Source organism: Hyperolius riggenbachi, chromosome 9, assembly GCF_040937935.1.
Source record: "Hyperolius riggenbachi isolate aHypRig1 chromosome 9, aHypRig1.pri, whole genome shotgun sequence".
Lineage (NCBI taxonomy): Eukaryota > Metazoa > Chordata > Amphibia > Anura > Hyperoliidae > Hyperolius > Hyperolius riggenbachi.
This window is the reverse complement of record NC_090654.1, coordinates 253,825,590-253,846,742: the sequence shown is the minus strand read 5'-3', so window position 1 is coordinate 253,846,742 and position 21,153 is coordinate 253,825,590. Positions and strand designations below refer to the sequence as shown.

Sequence of the window (21,153 nt, the reverse complement as noted above, 5' to 3'; positions counted from 1 at the left end):
CATATAAACCATGCCAGTTGCCTGGATGTCATGCTGAGCTTTTGGCTTTATTAGTTCTTGAGTCACACACCTGCAGCAAGCATGCAGTCAGTGGAGTCAGACCAGAGTCAGCGTATCAGATCTACATGCTCATTCTGGGCCAGTGACTGATAGTATCAGAGGCAGAGCATCAGCACAGACGTCAGGAAACTGGCATTGTTTATAAAGTAATGAAGATGGCAGCTTCTGTATACCTCTCATTTTACGTCCCCTTTAAATAATTTGGCTGCTTGACTACATGCTAGGTACTAAGCAGATATTTGTGAAGTACAGGAAACTTTCCTACTATACTTCCCATAATACCGCACACACAGCAATGGATAATCGATCAAATCTGTTCCAGTCTGGTGTGAGAATTGAAGTTCAGACACTAAATCTTAAACATGAGCACAAGGAGCCCACAGATCAATATCCAAGTGCTATCCAGTTCAGCAGCTCGAAGTTTTCTACATGCTGAACTCTGCCTGACACCAGAGCTTACCGACTCCAGGCTTGGCAGCCAATGTTAGGTGAATGTTATTTATTACGGGAGTATCCCGTAAAAATGGAGCCGTGTATTTTAGTCATTGAGTTGCAAAAGAAAAAACTTTGCATCTGTCACTGCCGATATTAATAGCTGACTTTCATATGGTCATATAAACAAATATGAGACATTTGAATGGTGCAGCTAATAACATTTACGACACCTCCTCCTGTTCCAACCCAGGATGCCAAAGTAAAGATTGAGAAGATAGAGAGGGTTCTGCAGTCACCGCAGTCTGGCCATGACCTGAGGACCTCCCGAGACCTTCTGAAAGAGCACCGTCAGCTGGAAAACGAGAGCAGGGAGCTGGCTGACAAAATGAACTCCATCGTGTCCCGAGCTCAGAAAATGGCCACCAACCATTTCAACTCCCAAGGGATCATGGATGAGACTATGAAGTATCTCAGAAGGTATCGGTTGACATTGTGCAGTTGCACTAAACAGTAGAAACCACCTCACATTTATAAATAAATACCATCTGATAATATTTGATCCCCTGCTTAAAGGACATCCGAGGTGAAAAATAAATTATGAGATAAACAATTGTATCTATTCTCCTTTTACTAAAAATGACTTTTTTTAACTATCCCGCAGTTTTATTTTATATTTCAATCTAGGTTTTTAGTTTTTACTGTTTCATGGCTTCTTCTCAATGACACATTCATTGAAGTATGCCAGAGTTAAAATCTATGAGCTATTGCCCCTTTTTAGCTTTTTTCTGCTCTCATAAGCCATTTTCTGCCAGGAATGTGTTACATATATATTTTATGGCTGGAATTCCTAATCAGTAAGTGTTACACTAAAGTCCGACCCGAAACTATCACTTGCATACCTGCATTTTTACTCCTTCAGTCAGATAAAGTAAAAAAGGAACACAGCCTAGTTATTTGTGTGCTTGGCACTGTACATACACATGTCTATCTCATCATGTCACATGTCACCTCGTGTGTCCTTTAATGAATAAAGTCCCAACTAGCTGTTTAGGGTAAAGTGGACCTGTCTTTAAACCTCAGCTCCAGACTGAGTCCTGATTATACCGCCTGATATTTTTTTTTTTTTTAGAGTTCACAGTTACCTAATTTAAAAATAAGAAGTTTTAAATCAGGATGATACCATTTATTGGCTAACTACAAATGAATAAGAATAAACAAGCTTTCGGCCTTGCAGCCTTCGTCAGGTTTACATCCTGTTGGATAAACCTGACGAAGGCTGAAAGGCCGAAAGCTTGTTTATTCTTATTCATTTGTAGTTAGCCAATAAATGGTATCATCCTGATTTAAAACTTCTTGCTTTTACTGATGGCTAACACGGTACAATACCCTACTGCTACTACTAATTTAAAAATGCTTCAAACAGTTGTCTTTGTATGTTTAAAAGACATCTATTGTGAAAAATTGTTCAATTTAAAATGCATGCATGTAAAATGTATTTCTCCCAGGGTAAAATGCACTGTAAGTAACCTTTTTCTATGTTCCTTTCACTTACAGTTGGTAGATAAAATCTGACAGATCGATCATGTTTTGGACTAGTCCATCTCCTCATGGGGGATTCTCAGTATTATCTTTATTCTTTACAAAAGTACTCCCTGGAATGGATCTGTACAGAGATGTCAGTCAGCTTTCCTTCTTGCTTTCACACCATTTTGGCAGTTGAACTAGAGGACTAACTAAGAATCTCTCATAAGGAGATTAACTTGTCCAGAGATGTCCAAATTGAGAGCACTTGTTGTGGCCAGTCTGAGTCACTCCTCCTCTCACTACTTCTGCCATGTCCACCTCTTTCTCTCCACTTAGTTCTGCCTACCAAAGCCATGATGCTGCTCCACCCCCTCCAGACCAAGGCTCTTGGGAGCTTGGCCCTTCATGTCCAAAAAGTTGGACAGCACTGGACTAGTCCAAAACTTGTCAAATTGGTCAGATTTTTCACTGCCCACTGTAAGTGATGGCAACATAGGAAAATTAACTATAAATAACTTTTTTTCCTATCACGAACATATCACCAAAACAACATGTACATATCACCATCATATCACTTAAATAGGGATAGCTGCCACACTCCTGAATGCAGGTCCTAGTCAGGGGCTAGCATTCAGGCTTCAAATTTAAGGCAAACTACATTAAAGCTGTACTCTAATGCTAAGTCTATAAACAACAAAACAGCAGTAATTCACAACCTAATCAGAGGCTTCAGATCTGGCCTTAATTACGGAGACACGGCTTGATTGGAACTCGGGACCCACCCTGGAAGCTGCTATGCCAGCCAACTACTCAGTGTTACACTGCGAGAGGCAAGACTACGAGGGAGGAGGGGGTAGCTTTGTGCTTCAAATCCAGTTTGATTATTAAACCCCTAACTGTAGGGCCCACCCACTCTTTTAAATGTCTGGCAACCAAACTCACAGCTTGTCTACCCTCCCCCCTAGTGATGGCTCAGCCTTTCTCAAAGAATTAGCTGAATTTGTATCTTGAATAACACTGGAACACACTAGGTGGATAATCCTGGGAGACTTTAACGCATGGGGCTTTACACACTCTTCCCAGCTAGGAAGAGAGCTACTTGTTTCTATGACTGAACTGGGCTTCTCTCAAGCCATCAACCTCCCTACCCACAAAAAAGGCCACACTTCAGTATTGGTAATATCTAACTTGGTCAGATCATCACAACATCAACTTCTCTCTTACAGCACCAGCTGTAAAACATCAAGTTGAAAGTACTATTAAAATATCCTTCCTTGAAAGGTTTGTTACCACAACACCTTCAGAACAACCTCTGTTTTGATAGACTGATAGATCACAACTTAGGCCTTGGCTCCATAACCATTATGTCTCAGCTGCTTTTGACTGTAATTTGCGTACAAGGAGAAAACAAATGTAAAAAAGATATCCTCAGAGGTGTGCCACACCACCTTTTGTTACATGTATACCAGTACAAGGATATAGTATAAAAAACTTGAAGAAACTCTAGAAAGTTTATATACAAAAAAGTACAAAACGTTTTATTGATCCCAAAAGACAAAAATGTGCAAATTTATCCATATATTGCAATCTTTAGGAAATACATTACGTATCAAAAAGTGATATATGTACAACAATGGCATCGAGGCAAAAATGTTGCCTTGTTTCAAGAAAGACCCTTCATCGGGCCTCCATATGTATTGATAAAAATCTAAAAACAATAGATAATAAAAGATATTAAAACTATGAACATCAATTGTAGATATCCATGAAGAACCATAGAGTGAAACTGTGCAGAATGTGAAGAAGAGAACCATCCAGTGTAGAAGAACTGACCAAGACAAAAGAAACCCAAATAGGGTGTAGACAGAAAGTAGCAAAGTGGTAAGGAATAGTACCATAGAGGAGTGGAAGTTAAAGTGACTCCCACAACTGAACGAGTAATTGGGGGTGAGCATGAGAATAAGGAGATACCTGTATCTAAAATTGCACAACCACATAGACCATCTGGACAACGTAAAGCCAGGAAAAAGCCACCTAGGACAATATAAGCACAAATGCTAAATGACGGAGCACAGAAAACCAGCGCACAATTACTTAACAATGGACACATGGATATAACATATACACTGGGGAATCAAAAGATGGGCAGCAAGCAGCTGCTTTTGACTCCATAGATCTTACACATTAAACATTCTGCACCATTACATCATGCTCGCTGATTTGACAACTCTGTAAAGGAACTAAAGAAAAAGGGGTGCAGACTGGAACGATAGTGGTGCAAACATCAGTCCTCTTTAGACAAACATTCCCTAATTATTCACCTGAAAAAATATCAAATGCTGATCAACAAGAAAAAGTCCGTATTCCTGTCTCTGAGGTTGCAAATGCAGCCAACAGACCTGCCCAGCTTTTCGACACAGTTTACAATATCTGCAACCCATCTTTCTGGAAACCCAACATCAGAAATTCACAGGACCTATGTGAGAAATCTGCCCACTACTTCTCAGGGAACGTCTCCTCCATACGACATGCCGTTCAATTCACAGCACCAGGAACCTATGCAGAGCCATATAATGGATGCAACAAAGGCCTATCACCATGGTCTGATTTCAAATGAAGTTATCTTAGATATTCTCTTAAACCTTTGCCAGACTACCTGCAACCTGGACCCTGGCTCAACTAAGTTAATTTTGAAATTCCCTGAGCTTTTTAGACCAGCATTCCACAAATTAATCAACTGTTCCTGACAAGCAGGGAGGTTTCCCACATTTCTGAAAGACCCAATCATCAGACCACTACTCAAGAAACCATCCTTAAGTCTCGTACAGAACACTTGTGCTATTTTTCTCTCCAACTATCATCCAAACTTGGTCTGTTGGACAATAGTTGGGAGTGTGTACACGTAGACAATGGAAGAGGTAAGCCCCATCACTGTCGACACGCTGATCTGTGGGTCTGACGCAGCCACAGAGCACAGGAGGGGGTCCCCGTGTAGGTACAGTTTGAAAGTAGTCCAGGCCCCTCCTCCAAGCCAGGCCCCCCTGTGGTCTCAGGGCTGCTTCCCTGTAGTTACGCCGCTGATCACAGGGCTATAAGAGAGAAATTTGGTGTCTCAAATGTCGGGGAAGTGCTTAGACATTTCCTCTTCTTACATGTATAAATGAAATACTCACTGAAGAAAGAAGATTTGGGAGATGCTTCCTACTTCCTGGACCAGCAACAGAAACATAAAAATAACAGTTTGAGTCCTTGATATTCTACAGTGGACGGTTGCCATTGTTGCAAGCAAAAAATACTGAATTTTTGCATTTCTAGAAATTCACAGCAAGCTGCAGATTGGATTTGAAATGTTACTTTCAATTATCTTGAGATGCCACATGGCTTTAAAGAGAATCTATCAATAGGGGTACTCACCTCAGGAGCGGAAGCCTCTGCATCCAATCGAGGCTTCCCCGTCCTCCTCCGTCCCATGGTGGTCTTGCTGCAGATCCACGAACGGCGGCTATGTAAATGTTTACCTTCCTGGCTCCAATGCAGGCGCATTAGTGGCTCTCGGGTCCAAAATAGGGGGAAATAGCCGATCCCAGTTGGGTTCGCTCTACTGCACAGATGCAAGTCGCAACTTCCGCCTATTTCCGAGTCGAGAGCCGCAACAGCTTTCCCACCAGAAAAAGTAAATATTTGCACAGCCTGATAAATTGTCGGCTGTGCATTCGGAGGGGCAGTAGATTAAGACCACCGTAGGATGGAGGAGGATGGGGGAAGCCGCAGTAAGATCCAGAGGCTTCCCCCTCCCGAGGTAAATACACTCCAGGAGCATTTTTTTTTTTTTTTGTACAGAGTCTCTTAAAGCGGACCCAAACCAAACATTTTTTAATTCGAAATATTTAGTTGCACCACTCTGACACATAAAAATATAAATAAACACTCCTTCAAACCTATGAGCATTTCAGTGCATGCTTTTCACCCTCCTCTTTGCATAACTAGGGTAATACAGGTGGCAGCCATTAGCAATTCCTCCTTTGCCAGACACCTCCTACTCCACCAGTCTGCCGGATTCAGTCCCGGCAATATGAAAGGAAGGGAGGGGTTTCTTCAATAAATGTAAAATATTTTATATTTGTCATCATGCAGCTGAAAAAAAGGCTGCTATTTATTATTATAATTTAGAAAATAGATTTTATTTCTGAAATCTTGTATCTTTAGTTTGGGTCCACTTTAATATAAATTAAAAAAAAAAAAAAAAAAGGGTGTTCTATTTTAAAGTGTAAGTGAAACTATAATGAAATGGACAGGCTTGGAAAATGTGTGCAGTTCAGACCAATGAAGAGAAAATTCATAATCTCATCCAGTGAATGCTGAATGTTACCGATGTATAAAGTGCTAAATAAGTAAGTTAAGAGAGTTGTATTTTTTTTTAAAAATGTTCCGTTTATGTAGATTACATCAGTGACAGTAGATAATTGGTGAAAACAGAGGCGCCAGATTAGAATAAAATAGTTAAAAACTGTTTAAAAAGTTACAGTAGGCGCTTGGCCCATTGATTGACACAGCAGTGTGTATCTCCAACTTTGATTGCCTGAGGAGGCGGGCGGTAGACCCATGAAACGCGTTGCATACTTGGAGAGCTTATAATACATTTTATTGTCTCTTTATAAAGACTCATTGGCTGGTCATTATATACGTGGTGTCCACCTACCCCCTCCGTTATACAGTTTTTAACTACTTTATTCTAATCTGGCGCCTCTGTTTTCACCAATTATCTACTGATCTAGTTTGGTGGAGGGGTGTATCCCCTAATTCTTCCTGTCTACAGAGAGTGACTTCTTACTACCTGAGTGAGGTCAGGTCATAATTCTCCCCACCTACACATCCAGTGGTTGCCTTTGAGGTAATCCAGCCTTGTGAGTAAATCACTTTTATATTTTGTGCTATACTCTTTTCATCTTGACATACCGCTCTCAGTGTTTCTCTTTTTGTATACTCATAAGCTACATCAGTGACAGGTTTTCTTTTATGTGATTTGTAACCAATCTCTAGTAATTTAGTACATTTCCTGCTGCTGAATTCACATTTTACCAGTGTCTGGGAAGAAGGCCGGAGGTATTCATCTGTTGGGCTGGCTGTAATTCCCTGATAGGCAGCCAGGTGGTGAAGAAGCAGTGCCAGAAAAAAGAACAGCCATTCAGTTCACTGGCTGTGATCCTAATGCACTGGACTTGCCTACTTTGTCTGATATTTTTGGGTTGCATTGAGTCAATATGATCTCATGATCCACTTGATTTAAAGTGACACTAAAACGAAAAAAATCCTCATGATATAATGAATTGTATGTGTAGAACAGATAAGGAATAGAACATTAGTGGCAAAGAAAAGTCTCATTTCTTTTCAGTTTTACTTTTTTCTTAATAACATTGCATCATTCTTTAACCACTTTACCCCCACGCGTACGCATTTCTCCATCCTTTCACCCCCGGGGACGGAGAAATGCGTACTTTCCGCACTCCCGCCGATGCTCCCGCTCGCTCTAGCGCGCACTCCCACTAGTAAACACGCCGCCGGCTGCTCGCCCGGAGATCAATGAATGGGAAAATCCATTCTCGTTCGTTGATCTAAGCCCCGCAATGATCCGCTGCTTATCCGATAAGCAGCACGATCATTGTGAAAAAAAAACGCTCTCAGCCTCCTAGTACTTCCTGCAAGCGTCCGGAAGGACGCTTGCAGGTCGCATTAAACAAAAAGTTACTGTTGCCATCTTGTGGCCCAATAGTAAAACTACACCCTAAAGCATTTTTCACATACAAATAAATGAGTTTTACACTAAAAATTAACTCTTTACCTCCCACACTCCCCAATCTTTTATTTTTTTTGTAATTAAAAAAAAAATTATAATGAAAAAAAAATACATAAATAGTTACCTTAGGCACTGAACTTTTTAAATATTTATGTCAAGAGGGTATAACACTGTTACTTTATAAACTATGGGCTTGTAATTAGGGATGGATGCAAAACTGAAAAAAAAAGCACCTTTATTTCAAATTAAAATATTGGCGCCAAACATTGTGATAGGGACATAATTTAAACGGTTTTATAACCGGGACAAAAGGGCAAATAAATTTCATTGGTTTTAATTACAGTAGCATGCATTATTTAAAAACTATAAAGGCCAAAAACTGAAAAATAATAAAAAACTTTCCCACATTTTTTCCTATTTTCCCATTAAAACACATTTAGAATAAAATAATTCTTGGCATAATGTCCCACCTAAAGAAAGCCTAATTGGTGGCGAAAAAAACAAGATATAGTTCATTTCATTGTGATAAGTAATAATAAAGTTATAGACGAATGAATGGAAGGAGCGCTGAAAGGTGAAAATTGCTCTGGTGGTCAAGGGGTAAAACCCCTCAGTGGTGAAGTGGTTAATATTTGCAGTTTACAAACTACACTCTGCATTTTATGAAACAGAGCAGAGCTAATGACCCTGTGAACTTCCCTGCAGTAAAATATTATCTGAAGTATTCTTTCGTGTTTTCTTTGATGTATAAGTGCTTCAGAAAATAGCACTGTAGCCGACTACATCAGTTGCTTCAGAGAAGCTCTTTTGCATAGATAACAAGTGAAGTTTCTTAATTCTTCTTGTACTGGAAACAATATGAGACTCATATCTTTGCTACTAATGTTCTATTTCTTAGCTGTACTACACATACAATTCATTATATAATAAGTTTATTTTCACTTCAGAGTACAGATGAGCAAAAACTTTTTTAAATTACATTTTTCATGCATATTTGCATATAAATGATTGCTGATGCTCAAAAATCTATAATTTTGGTATTACTGATTGAAACCGTGAAACATTTTAGGTTGCGGACAGAGTGTTTCTCGTGTCTGGCTTTGGAACCAAATTAAGACCTGCAAGAATCTGGTGTTTGTAGAAACAAAAGAAAAATCAAGAGCCCACAATAGTGTAATATGTTCAAGTCCAAATTTACGAAACCTATCGGTGTGAATGTATACTCACAAAGACTGGTTACCTCTATGGAAACCACTGTATCGGCAAGTGGAGAAATTAGACTGACCCCACTTGGGTTAAGAAGTCACTCTCTTGTAGGAGGTACCACCCCTCCACCAGCGCCAGGGGTGGACAATTTGCAATCGATAAAGGGAAAAACAAGGAAGATTAAAATGTACTAAAAAAAAGTTTACAAATGGGAGGTAGCGGTGGACTTACTTCCCCATCAACTTTATTGTATACTCCCAAAAAAGTGTGATGCGTTTCGCAGGTATTTTACTTGCTTCCTCAGGCGTATGCAAGCTCTCAGCAGACAAGACGCCTCCACTTGTTTGTTTATGACTGGCTCTCAATAAATACCCAATCCATTTCAAAAAAGCTATTATTGTCAGGACCAAATACATGTAGCATTGCCAAGGCAAAATATTAGCATGATTTCAAGACGTTATCATGCACAGACAATGAGATGGATTGTTTTGGTTTATTGAATACTTCTTTCTCAAAAAAATTATTTATTTCTCAACCATTTACAGGTTTGAGTCTCTCCAGGAGCCGCTGGCCAAGAGAGGGGAATTCTTGCAAGCGAAGGTTAATCAGTACGAGTTTTATCATTACTTTGATCTTGAGATGACCTGGATTGCTGAAAAGATGTCTGTTGCCGGCTCGACTAACTTTGGCAAGTCCCTGGATGCAGCTCAAAGCTTGCTTCACAAACATAAGGTATACATGCTTATGTACTTAGCAGAGGCTACACGCTGTGATTTATGACACTGGTTCCATTCCTACTTTGTGTTTTGTTGCCTTCATTCATCAATGTCAAGGTTTCATTTGTTACCTATTATACAGCATGTTGGAACATTTGAAGACTAAGGATTTTGTTACTGAGGGAATATCCATATCAGTTGTTCATGCGGGAACAGCTTATTCCGAAAGACCGTTTCACAGTGACCTCAGCAAGGACACACAAAATGGAATAATACTGGGACTCATTAGTGTGGTAATTGCAAAGCCAGTTTGTTTAGCACTTATGTCATTCAGTCACGGCTATCGGTGACCTTATTGGGGCCAATGGAAAAGTCCTCTCTTGAGGTCGCTCTCCTAGGTAAGTACTCAGCTATACTAAATGGCCAAAGAGCCATGTAAAACAGTTGTAGCAGTAATCAAGAGAAAGACAGAAGGCACTTCATGTGCGGATCAAAGAGTGTAGGCAGTGAGCCGCAGATCTTTCAGAATGCTATAACTAACACAATATAAAACATTTGAAAGATTATTTTTGGAGGATTCTTACTGAGAAAGTGTTTTCCCCCCTCTTCTTTTTTTACTGTTAGGTGGTTGTTCTACATAACATGGTTACTGTTATGTTTTTTGGCACAAGGAACCAGTGCAAGGCATTTTTCCTCCTTTAGGCAAGCTCGATAGAGCATAAAACATTGGTGAGGAGGGATCCTGTTTTCCTTGCTGGTTTCTGCCTGTACACAGGGCCATGTTTATAAGTGCTCCATTTACCTTGGCAAATCACAAGAATGTATCCCGTTATTGCTATTTCTTCCACTAATAGTTTAATGAAAGCCAAAGAGTTGATAGAAAGTCTGCATCATCCAATGACTTAACGTATGGCAGCATGGGCTTATTTCCTGTGTAACCAAAGTCTCTCATGTAGATCAATGTAGTCCTTTTTTGCGTCTCTTCACTTGCATTGCTAGTAGAAGACTGGAAAATATTTTTAAACCACTTCCACCACAGTCAGGCACAGAGGCCAATTAAATGAGTACACCTTGCTTTCCCTTGTAAAAAAAATAATAATAATTGACAGACAACAGGCTGATCACACATAGAAGACCAGATTATCATTAACAATGCCTTGTGCAAAAGTGAATAGCTAAATCGGACTTATGGATTGTTTCCACTAAATCCATCTATGCCTCATCATGACGATAGCTCTTCCGGCACTCTGTATGGTGATCTTAGTAGTGTTGGTGTTTGAATTCAGCTTAGCGAATCGGCACACCCGAATACTCCCGCCCGCCGCTATTCAGCACCGAACAAGCGGACGGGGTCAGGTGGAGTTCACTGCCGCGTGATTCATTTTGTGTTTCATGTGACTCTGATACTTCCACCTTCCAAACCAGAAGGAGGAAGAACCAGAGTACTGTGAAACACATGTATGTAGAGTGGGGTATAGTACTATATTGACTAGGTCTATTTTTGAATAACCAGAAAAAGCACACTTATCCACCATCAGCCAATCCCCTTCAGCGTTGGACAATTAACACTCTAATCTATATATATTTATTTTTATTTTTTTTAATGAATATGTGACAAATATGCTAGGCTTCCACTGAGTTCTTGTACCTTGTTGCTTACAGGAATTACAAGCAGAGGTAAATGCTCACACTCAGCAACTCCACAGAGTCCTGGAAATGGGGAAGTCTCTGATCGCAAGTCATCACCCCGAATCTCGCAATATAGCAGACAAAAATAAGCAATTGCAAGCCGCCTGGTCAGAGCTGGAGGATGCTTGCGAGAAACGCATGAAGTCCCTCCAGGATTCCGTCAGCTTTTTACAGGTGAGACATCTTATACCTGGCTACATGCATTCACAGGTCACTGGAAGTACAGCGTGCAGAATTACTGCTAGGAATGTTGTGTGTCTTGGTTTTAGGGGTCTTTTTTGCTCCTAGATTTCTTATCAAGGTTTTTTTGCGTGTTTGATATGTTACCAATAACGAGATGTTACGATTATTGTTTATTTTTATTTCTTGCACTGGCATAATGGTAACATACAATATTACAAGGTTTCACTGAGTACTGTATCTTTTGGACTATAAGACTCACCTTTTCTCCCCCAAAATTGGAGAAAAAAAGTCACTGCGTCTTATAGTCCAAATGTAGGGAGTTCCTGACTTGTGAAAGCCTACCAATACGAACCTCCAACCCACTGCAATGTCGGGGACTCCCTGTACTGTGCCCATGCAGAGGAGGTCACCAGGACAAACGGAGGGCACAGGGGGACACAAAGGGGCATAGAGGAGGACACAAGGAGACACAAAGGGGCATAGAGGAGGACACAAGGGAGACACAAGAGGTACAAGGGGGCATGAGGTACAAAGGGGACATAATCCACAAGATGCCCCTTTACCATGGATGCACCAGGTTTAGTATATATATTTTTCCCCCTGGTTATTGTCCTCTAAACCTAGGTGCGTCTTATGGTCAGTCCTGAAAATACGGTATATAGAATATTCCACATTGCCTACTTCAGTGAGGTTTCCAGGCAAATGTTCAGTGCTAAGTTATGAATCAGAGCATCGTCAGGACAACAATGTAGTTATGTGACAGTTGCCTAAACTGGATCATATTACCAGATGTAGTGAAATATATACCCCCATTGTCCATTACTGGATGATCAACTTCTGGTGGTTAATGGTACAATCAACCGTATGGTTACTCGGATCAGGTGCTGTTGATGCTGTGAACAATTGTTCTAATTATCGTTTCACCGATCTGAATTTAGGAACAGTTGTTTTAGTCTGATCGGCTTACTTATGATTTATAAGACTTATTTACTTATAATTTATGAGACCCCTCCGTTGGTGGGCCTGATCGGACAGTCGATCGTTCGGAAATTGGATTGTTAATGGGCATCTTTATGGAGCAGCACTGTTGTACTAAGCAGGCTCTGGGTTAATAGTCAGTGTTGGCATTTTAAGCAAAGAATTCATGCAGTACTGCACATGTGCCAACTGCATGGTAGACTCTGTTTTCATACAGAACAATGGCAGTATAGATTAGGCTTGTTACTGATACATAAGCTTGACTGTTCTCGGCCGAGACAGCCATTCGGGCTGTCTTGGCCAATAATTTATCACGTGTACAGGAGTCCCCCAAGATTTGCAGAGGTTGCTTGATGATTTGGCATTCCGGATCTTTAAAGAGAGTCTTAAAGAGAATCTGTATTGTTAAAATCGCTCAAAAGTAAACATACCAGTGCGTTAGGGGACATCTCCTATTACCTTCTGTCACATTTTCGCCGCTCCTCGCCGCATTAAAAGTGGTTAAAAACAGTTTTAAAAAGTTTGTTTGTAAACAAACAAAATGGCCACCAAAACCGGAAGTAGGTTGATGTACAGTATGTCCACACATAGAAAATACATCCATACACAAGCAGGCTGTATACAGCCTTCCTTTTGAATCTCAAGAGATCATTTATGTGTTTCTTTCCCCCATGCACTGAAGTTTCAGGCTGCTCTTTTCTTCCTGCAAACAGCTTTTCCCTTGTCTGTAATCCTCAGTATGTGAAAGCCCAGCCAGCTCAGAGGACGATTTATCCAGCTTGTAAAAGATAAGAGAGAAGAGAGAAGCTGCTCTAATCTAAATAACACACAGGCAGTGGTCATAGAGGGGCCTGGAAGGAGGAGTTCATAGCAGAACCACAACACTGAAGAACTTGGCAGCCTTCCAGACACAGGCCGACAAGTCTGACAGGGGAAAGATACATTGATTTATTACAGAGACTGTCATAGTAGAAAGTGCTGCAGTTAGCCAGAACACATTAGAATAGCTTTTGGAACATGTAGGATGATTAAAAACAGGATGCAATTTTTGTTACGGAGTCTCTTTAAGTGTTTTTTTTCTCTCTCTCTCTTTTTATTAACCAGTCATCTTCAGCATTAAGATACAAGCTGATTCACCACCACATCCCCACAGCAGAACAAGGTACTTATCCCCCTGAAATAACCAGGCAAAATTCTGCAATCACAGAATTTTGATTCCTAGAAGAGGTACAGCTGTGCGCAGTAGCTCCGCCTCTTCTCCAGTCAGTCTCCACCGATCTCTGCCTCTCCCCGCCCCTCTCAATCTTTTTTCACTGAGAGGGGCGGGGAGAGTGGTGGAGATTGGCTGGATAAGAGGCAGAGTTACTGCGCACAGCTCTGCCTCTACTGGGCAGCAAAATCTGCGAAAGTCATGGAATGTTGCCCCCGGTATTTCAGGAGGATAAATACCTCATTCTGCCACAGGGATGCAGCGAATCAGCTTGTATATTAATGCTGAAGATGACTGCTTAATAAAAAGAGAGAAAAAAAAACACTTCAGACTCTCTTCAAGTGACTCTCGGCAACTAAGTCCATTATACCCCTCCCACTGGAAGCCACTCTGTTGTGCGATGTGTCATCCCATTGGCATACGTGGATTCTAGCCGCCCGTCACTTTGCTGCTGTGCAAATTCTAGGCAACGTTAATTACTATGCTCCCTCCGAGTTGCTATGATCGCCGACACCTAAATTACACTGCTGTGCTGTGATAGACCTAATTACATTATGTCTATGGCAGCACCCAGGTTAGGCGCAGAGCGGGAAAGAGCACGCACCAAAATAACCTGCTTCGATTCCGCTGCATTGCTCGGCTCTTCACACTCGGCCGCTTGCTCGGCTCTTCACACTCGGCCGCTTGCTCGGCTCTTCACACTCGGCCGCTTCGTCGGCTCTTCACACTCGGCCGCTTGCTCGGCTCTTCACACTCGGCCGCTTGCTCGGCTCTTCACACTCGGCCGCTTGCTCGGCTCTTCACACTCGGCCTCTTGCTCGGCTCTTCACACTCGGCCTCTTGCTCGTCTCTTCACACTCGGCCGCTTGCTCGGCTCTTCACACTCGGCCGCTTGCTCGGCTCTTCACACTCGGCCGCTTGCTCGGCTCTTCACACTCGGCCGCTTGCTCGGCTCTTCACACTCGGCCGCTTGCTCGGCTAGTCACACTCGGCCTCTTGCTCGGCTAGTCACACTCGGCCGCTTGCTCGGCTCTTCACACTCGGCCGCTTGCTCGGCTCTTCACACTCGGCCGCTTGCTCGGCTCTTCACACTCGGCCGCTTGCTCGGCTCTTCACACTCGGCCGCTTGCTCGGCTCTTCACACTCGGCCGCTTGCTCGGCTCTTCACACTCGGCCTCTTGCTCGGCTCTTCACACTCGGCCGCTTGCTCGGCTCTTCACACTCGGCCGCTTGCTCGGCTCTTCACACTCGGCCGCTTGCTCGGCTCTTCACACTCGGCCGCTTGCTCGGCTAGTCACACTCGGCCTCTTGCTCGGCTAGTCACACTCGGCCGCTTGCTCGGCTCTTCACACTCGGCCGCTTGCTCGGCTCTTCACACTCGGCCGCTTGCTCGGCTCTTCACACTCGGCCGCTTGCTCGGCTCTTCACACTCGGCCGCTTGCTCGGCTCTTCACACTCGGCCGCTTGCTCGGCTCTTCACACTCGGCCTCTTGCTCGGCTCTTCACACTCGGCCGCTTGCTCGGCTCTTCACACTCGGCCGCTTGCTCGGCTAGTCACACTCGGCCTCTTGCTCGGCTCTTCACACTCGGCCTCTTGCTCGGCTTTTCACACTCGGCCTCTTGCTCGGCTCTTCACACTCGGCCTCTTGCTCGGCTCTTCACACTCGGCCTCTTGCTCGGCTCTTCACACTCGGCCGCTTGCTCGGCTCTTCACACTCGGCCGCTTGCTCGGCTCTTCACACTCGGCCGCTTGCTCGGCTCTTCACACTCGGCCGCTTGCTCGGCTCTTCACACTCGGCCGCTTGCTCGGCTCTTCACACTCGGCCGCTTGCTCGGCTCTTCACACTCGGCCGCTTGCTCGGCTCTTCACACTCGGCCTCTTGCTCGGCTCTTCACACTCGGCCTCTTGCTCGGCTCTTCACACTCGGCCGCTTGCTCGGCTCTTCACACTCGGCCGCTTGCTCGGCTAGTCACACTCGGCCGCTTGCTCGGCTAGTCACACTCGGCCTCTTGCTCGGCTCTTCACACTCGGCCGCTTGCTCGGCTCTTCACACTCGGCCGCTTGCTCGGCTAGTCACACTCGGCCGCTTGCTCGGCTAGTCACACTCGGCCGCTTGCTCGGCTAGTCACACTCGGCCGCTTGCTCGGCTCTTCACACTCGGCCGCTTGCTCGGCTAGTCACACTCGGCCGCTTGCTCGGCTAGTCACACTCGGCCGCTTGCTCGGCTAGTCACACTCGGCCGCTTGCTCGGCTAGTCACACTCGGCCGCTTGCTCGGCTAGTCACACTCGGCCGCTTGCTCGGCTCTTCACACTCGGCCGCTTGCTCGGCTCTTCACACTCGGCCGCTTGCTCGGCTCTTCACACTCTGCCTCTTGCTCGGCTCTTCACACTCGGCCGCTTGCTCGGCTCTTCACACTCGGCCGCTTGCTCGGCTCTTCACACTCGGCCGCTTGCTCGGCTCTTCACACTCGGCCTCTTGCTCGGCTAGTCACACTCGGCCTCTTGCTCGGCTCTTCACACTCGGCCTCTTGCTCGGCTCTTCACACTCGGCCTCTTGCTCGGCTCTTCACACTCGGCCGCTTGCTCGGCTCTTCACACTCGGCCGCTTGCTCGGCTCTTCACACTCGGCCGCTTGCTCGGCTCTTCACACTCGGACGCTTGCTCGGCTCTTCACACTCGGACGCTTGTTCGGCTCTTCACACTCGGACGATTTTCTGCTAACTTTAGAACTCTCAGTAATCAAACATTCTGCAGAGATCACCTGCCAGTACCAAAGATGTAACCGCTTGTGGTAGATTTCAGAAAGTAAATCAGGGAGAGGAGAGCTTTTACAATAGGTGAATACTGACTAAATATTTTATAGCTGAATTTTGTAAATAAGCAATTGTATTCGTCATTTTGACTACAGTTCCTCTTTACTGTCTGAGGGTACGTTCACACAAGGGGCGTTTTTGGCCTTTTTGCAAGCGCAGGCGATTTTCAAAATCGCCCTAAAAACACTTGTGCAATGACTCCCTATGAGAGAGTTCACATCTGAGTGGTTCGTTTCCGATCCACTCAGAAAAGCGGGGCCTGTACCATTCTTGAGGCGATTTTTTTGGCCTCAATGGAAGGTATAGGAAAATGCAAACGCTCACAAAATTGCTTTGTGCGGTGATCGCATTTGCAGTTTTACGAATAAATACATTTTATTTATTCTTTTGCGGTTCAAAAAGTTCACTTCCTGACTTCAGGGAGTGAATTACAAAAGCGCTTAGAAAAGCATATTTTACCAGAAACGCAGCACGTAGTGGAGCGGGGCAAAAGGCGTACAAAAACGCAAAACGTTTTGTTTGCATTTTCGATTTTAGGTGTGAATGAAGCCTCAGGTTGTATTTACCATTATTATGTTGTAATGCTGAGCTATTATGTTGTATATTAGTGTTTAGTCCAGTTCTAGAACTTTTTTTTGTGGTTAAAATCTTTCTCTTCAAGTGTAACTGAGTATACCGTAAACTTTGTATTTCTTATGCTGTTTAAAAATATAACTATTTTTGTTTGTTTTATTGGAAAGCTCCTGCTTGATGTGTCAGACATGGAGAGCTGGATTGCAGAAAAACGTCCACTCGTTAGCAGTAAGGATTATGGGAAAGAAGAGGATGCTACCCTAAAATTCATAAAAAAGCACAGGGTATGGAAAAATCCACATGATTTTGAGTTTATATGTGAAACCAGCCAATCCTTGGTCACATCCTGAAAGAAGCTCAAAGGGAGTTCATAAGATTGTGACACACTTTTGAAACATTGTGGCTTTACCACCAGTTTTCTACTTTTTATATGCTATGTTAACTATTTCAGCCCGCGGGTATTTTTCACCTTATGGACGAGAAGAATTTTTCCCTTTCAGCGCTCCTCCCTTTCATTCCCCAATAACTTTATCACTACTTATCACAAAGAAATGATCTATACGTTTTTTTCCGCCACCAATTAGGCTTTCTTTGTGTGGTACATTATGTTAAAAATTACTTTATTCTAACTGCATTTTTACAGGAATAATATAAAAAAAATGAAAAAAAAAATCATTTCTCAGATTTCGGCCATTATATTTTTAAAATAATACATGCTACCATAATTACTACATAGGATACAATGTATTGTTACATTGTAACTAGGGGAAGTGACGTAAGGTTTCACTGGAAACCTGCAATCACATTGCCGGCTTGGAGATTATGAATACGAACATTGTTCCCATTCATAAATGTAACGATCGGGCGGCGGAAACCGGCGGAAATCAGCGTGGGGCTCTATGTAAGAATAAACTGTTTTTTAACAAAAACAGTGTTTATTCTCGGCGGTAATGTATGGATTGGCACAGGGGACTTGTGTCCCCTGCAGCCAATCTCCCCTTGCAACCGGTAACAGCACGATCGCGTACATCTGCCCACACAATCGCCTGCAAACCTCCCAAACTGTAGGGCGTGGCTAGCGCGTCCCTGTGGCTCTAGCTGCTGCCGCTGCGGTCGTGAAGTCTAAATAGTTAGAGGAACTTTAGTGAAAAGGTGAAAGAAATAAATCAATACATTGCAAGGTGAGAAGTTAAATATAAGAGAGATCAATATATGGTTGATATTCGCCATGTTTGATAGACAATCAGCCTAAATGTCATTTTTTTTTTTTTTACTACTCGCAGACTTGAAAAACAAAAACCGACATCACCAACCTGTAGGTTGTTGTTCGGGGGCTGGGTGATGATATTGTTTTAGAAATAATAAGTGCTATTATCTTCAAAATGAAAGCAGCACAAATCGTAATTTTTGCAGCACAAATGGGCACAAATGTAGCACTAACCAAGCATGATGGAATTTTTACTTGTGCTGATTGTAGGGGGGGCCAGCTTCACGGAGCTCAGCACCAACTGCCATCTATAACCACACCCCCTAACAATGCAAGAGGCTAAAAGGTCGACTTTCCCAGAACGTCATTTCGGACAGCACCCCTGGATGAGACTTGTCTCCCTCCCCACTGTGGACAGGAAACTGTTAAAAGAAGAATTTGCATAAGCAATAGGCAGCCACATATAAGATACTACACCTGCCACAGTACCTCAGTTTTAGTTTCCTGTCCCGGACGGGATGCATGGGAGAGGTCTCCAGGAGTGCCATCCATGTCAGGCGGCAGGGGCAGCGGTTTCCAGGGCTCCAAGCAGCACTGTTCAGTGAACAGTCGGAGCCCTGCAGCGTGGAGGAGGCTTCTCCATTGGAGGCAGCAACTTTATGCGCGCAGGTGCGTGCATTGGAGAGAGTTCACTTCCGGTTGAACCGGAGGTAGTCACGCGCTGGCGTCCCGCGTGATCTGAAGTCTGAGCCGGGCGGCAGGGGCCGCGGCGGTGATTAGGAATCGGCATACAGCTGATTCCTTAAGGTAAGAAGCTGATTAAGCATATGCTTAGCCGGCAGGGGCCGCATGCATAATTGGATCAGCTGCATCAAATCAGCAGCACAGGTATAAGTTTGTAGAGTCCATGATGCACTCTGGTTTGTGGCTGAGATCATGGAGGACGCCTCTGGGTCAGCTCCTGCACAATCTGCTGAATCTGCCCAGGATCCCTCTCTGGCAAGTAGATGTGATTATGCTTCTTCTGCTTGGCTGGATGTATGTTATGTATAGAGGGATTTGTCTAATGGCTGGCTATCATTTATTATGTTTTATACCCCAAAAGACATAAGACTGAGAAGGTTGAAAAGTCTGAAAAATCTTCTACTCAGTCCAGTCAGCATGGATTGGCAACTCTGAATGGAAATTGTGCCAGTATTGTACAGAGAAGGTCCACAGCAATAGGAAATTAAAGATTCTGCTATTGCTTCTACCGCCTCAGCTGCTTCAGATGGGCCTGGGACTAGTACTGCTATGGCTTATCTACCTGTTATAGCTAATCCATCATCTCCTATGTTGTCTGCACCTCTAACTATGCCTCCTGCTTCCAAGAGACATAGGCCTCTATTTATTGAGCATTCCTGCATGCGGTAATGCTCAAAACAGCTGACTTTACCCACCATTTAGTAAACTGTGCATTCATAAAACCTGTGTCCGCATGAAAATTTATAATTCCTGAGCAGGTGCCAGAAATTAACACCTTGTGCGGAGATTATCACAACACAGGTCACTGAAGGTTAATTCATAAAAATTAAAGCAGGCAAATGTGAGCAGAGAAACCCTGGCTGTTTAGAGAAGGCGATAAGCCAGCCATAACAGGCAAGCTAATGGAGAGACAGACCTCCCAGGCAGCTGCAGTGAGAGCAGAACAAACTGCATCCCGGAATACCCAGGCTGTGTTTTTAACCCCTTGGGTACCTGTTTTCAGATAAATTTCACATCAGAAAGCCTGCATGTGTAACATTCTTGAAGTTCTTCTAAGCTGCAGCAATTAAATAGATTGTTTAAAAGAACTAGACAGATTCAGGGCAAGGAGAGGCAATTTAAACAAAAATGCACATGTAAAGGAATGCTGGGGCTGCCTCCTTTATAGTAACTCTCTCTGCACAGAGAAAATGTATCAAACTAGGAGGAAGATTTGAGTAAAACTGACTAAAGGTGCCCATACACTCGTCAGATTGGCAGCAGACAGATAAGAAATGCATCTGATGATCTATCTGATGCGTTTTTAGAACATTTTTTACCAGGATAGAATTCCAATAGATTTCAGTTTGAAATCTGTTGAAATTCGATCTGATGGCATTTTTTGCCATCAGATTTCCATTAAGGCCAATGCAAACTGATAAGCAATCTCATCAGATCGACCTAAATTTTCCACCCTGCTAGTTCGATGGAAATCCATCGAAATCGATCGAAATCGGCCGTCGATCGGTCGATTGGCCAACCGATTTGCGATCGATCGATCGATCGATCGATCGCGATCGATCGGTCGGCCAGAAAATCGGCTGAGTGTATGGGCTGCATTAGGGCCTTTTTTTTCATTACTCTGCGAGTTACGATTTGATTCTGATCACGAGGTACGTTAAACTAATGGAAACTGCAGCAGCAATTTCCATTAGTGCAATCTGATTGCGATGCGATTTGGACAAAGCACAATCGTCATCCTCCTGCATTGTATGCAATTGAGCTGTACTATAAGTATAGTAGCGCAATCGCATAGTGGAAATTGAAGTGCGATTGGGATCGCAAATGCGGTTGCGATCGCATTTCATAGTAGAAAAGAGCCCTAACCGCAATGTTTTTTTCCTGAATTAATGAAAGACTTACTAATAGGTATTAAGTCTGAGCAGAAATCTTTGACACCTTTGGATCAAATGTATGAGAGTTTGGCGGATCCTCATTCTCGGCTTATTCCAGTCCATTCTACTCTTAAGATTAGGATTA

General features: G+C 43.4%; 1 protein-coding gene across 2 annotated transcripts in view; it reads left to right on the top strand.

The window, feature by feature from the left end:
- Positions 1-21,153, top strand: part of SPTBN5 (spectrin beta, non-erythrocytic 5) — a 379,061-nt gene that overhangs the window by 93,296 nt on the left and 264,612 nt on the right. For both annotated transcript variants that reach the window (XM_068254311.1, XM_068254312.1), the window contains 4 exons: positions 746-972; positions 9,565-9,751; positions 11,398-11,598; positions 17,351-17,467. In XM_068254311.1, coding sequence (XP_068110412.1) covers positions 746-972; positions 9,565-9,751; positions 11,398-11,598; positions 17,351-17,467 — 732 coding nt within the window. The remainder of the gene's footprint in view (positions 1-745; positions 973-9,564; positions 9,752-11,397; positions 11,599-17,350; positions 17,468-21,153) is intronic.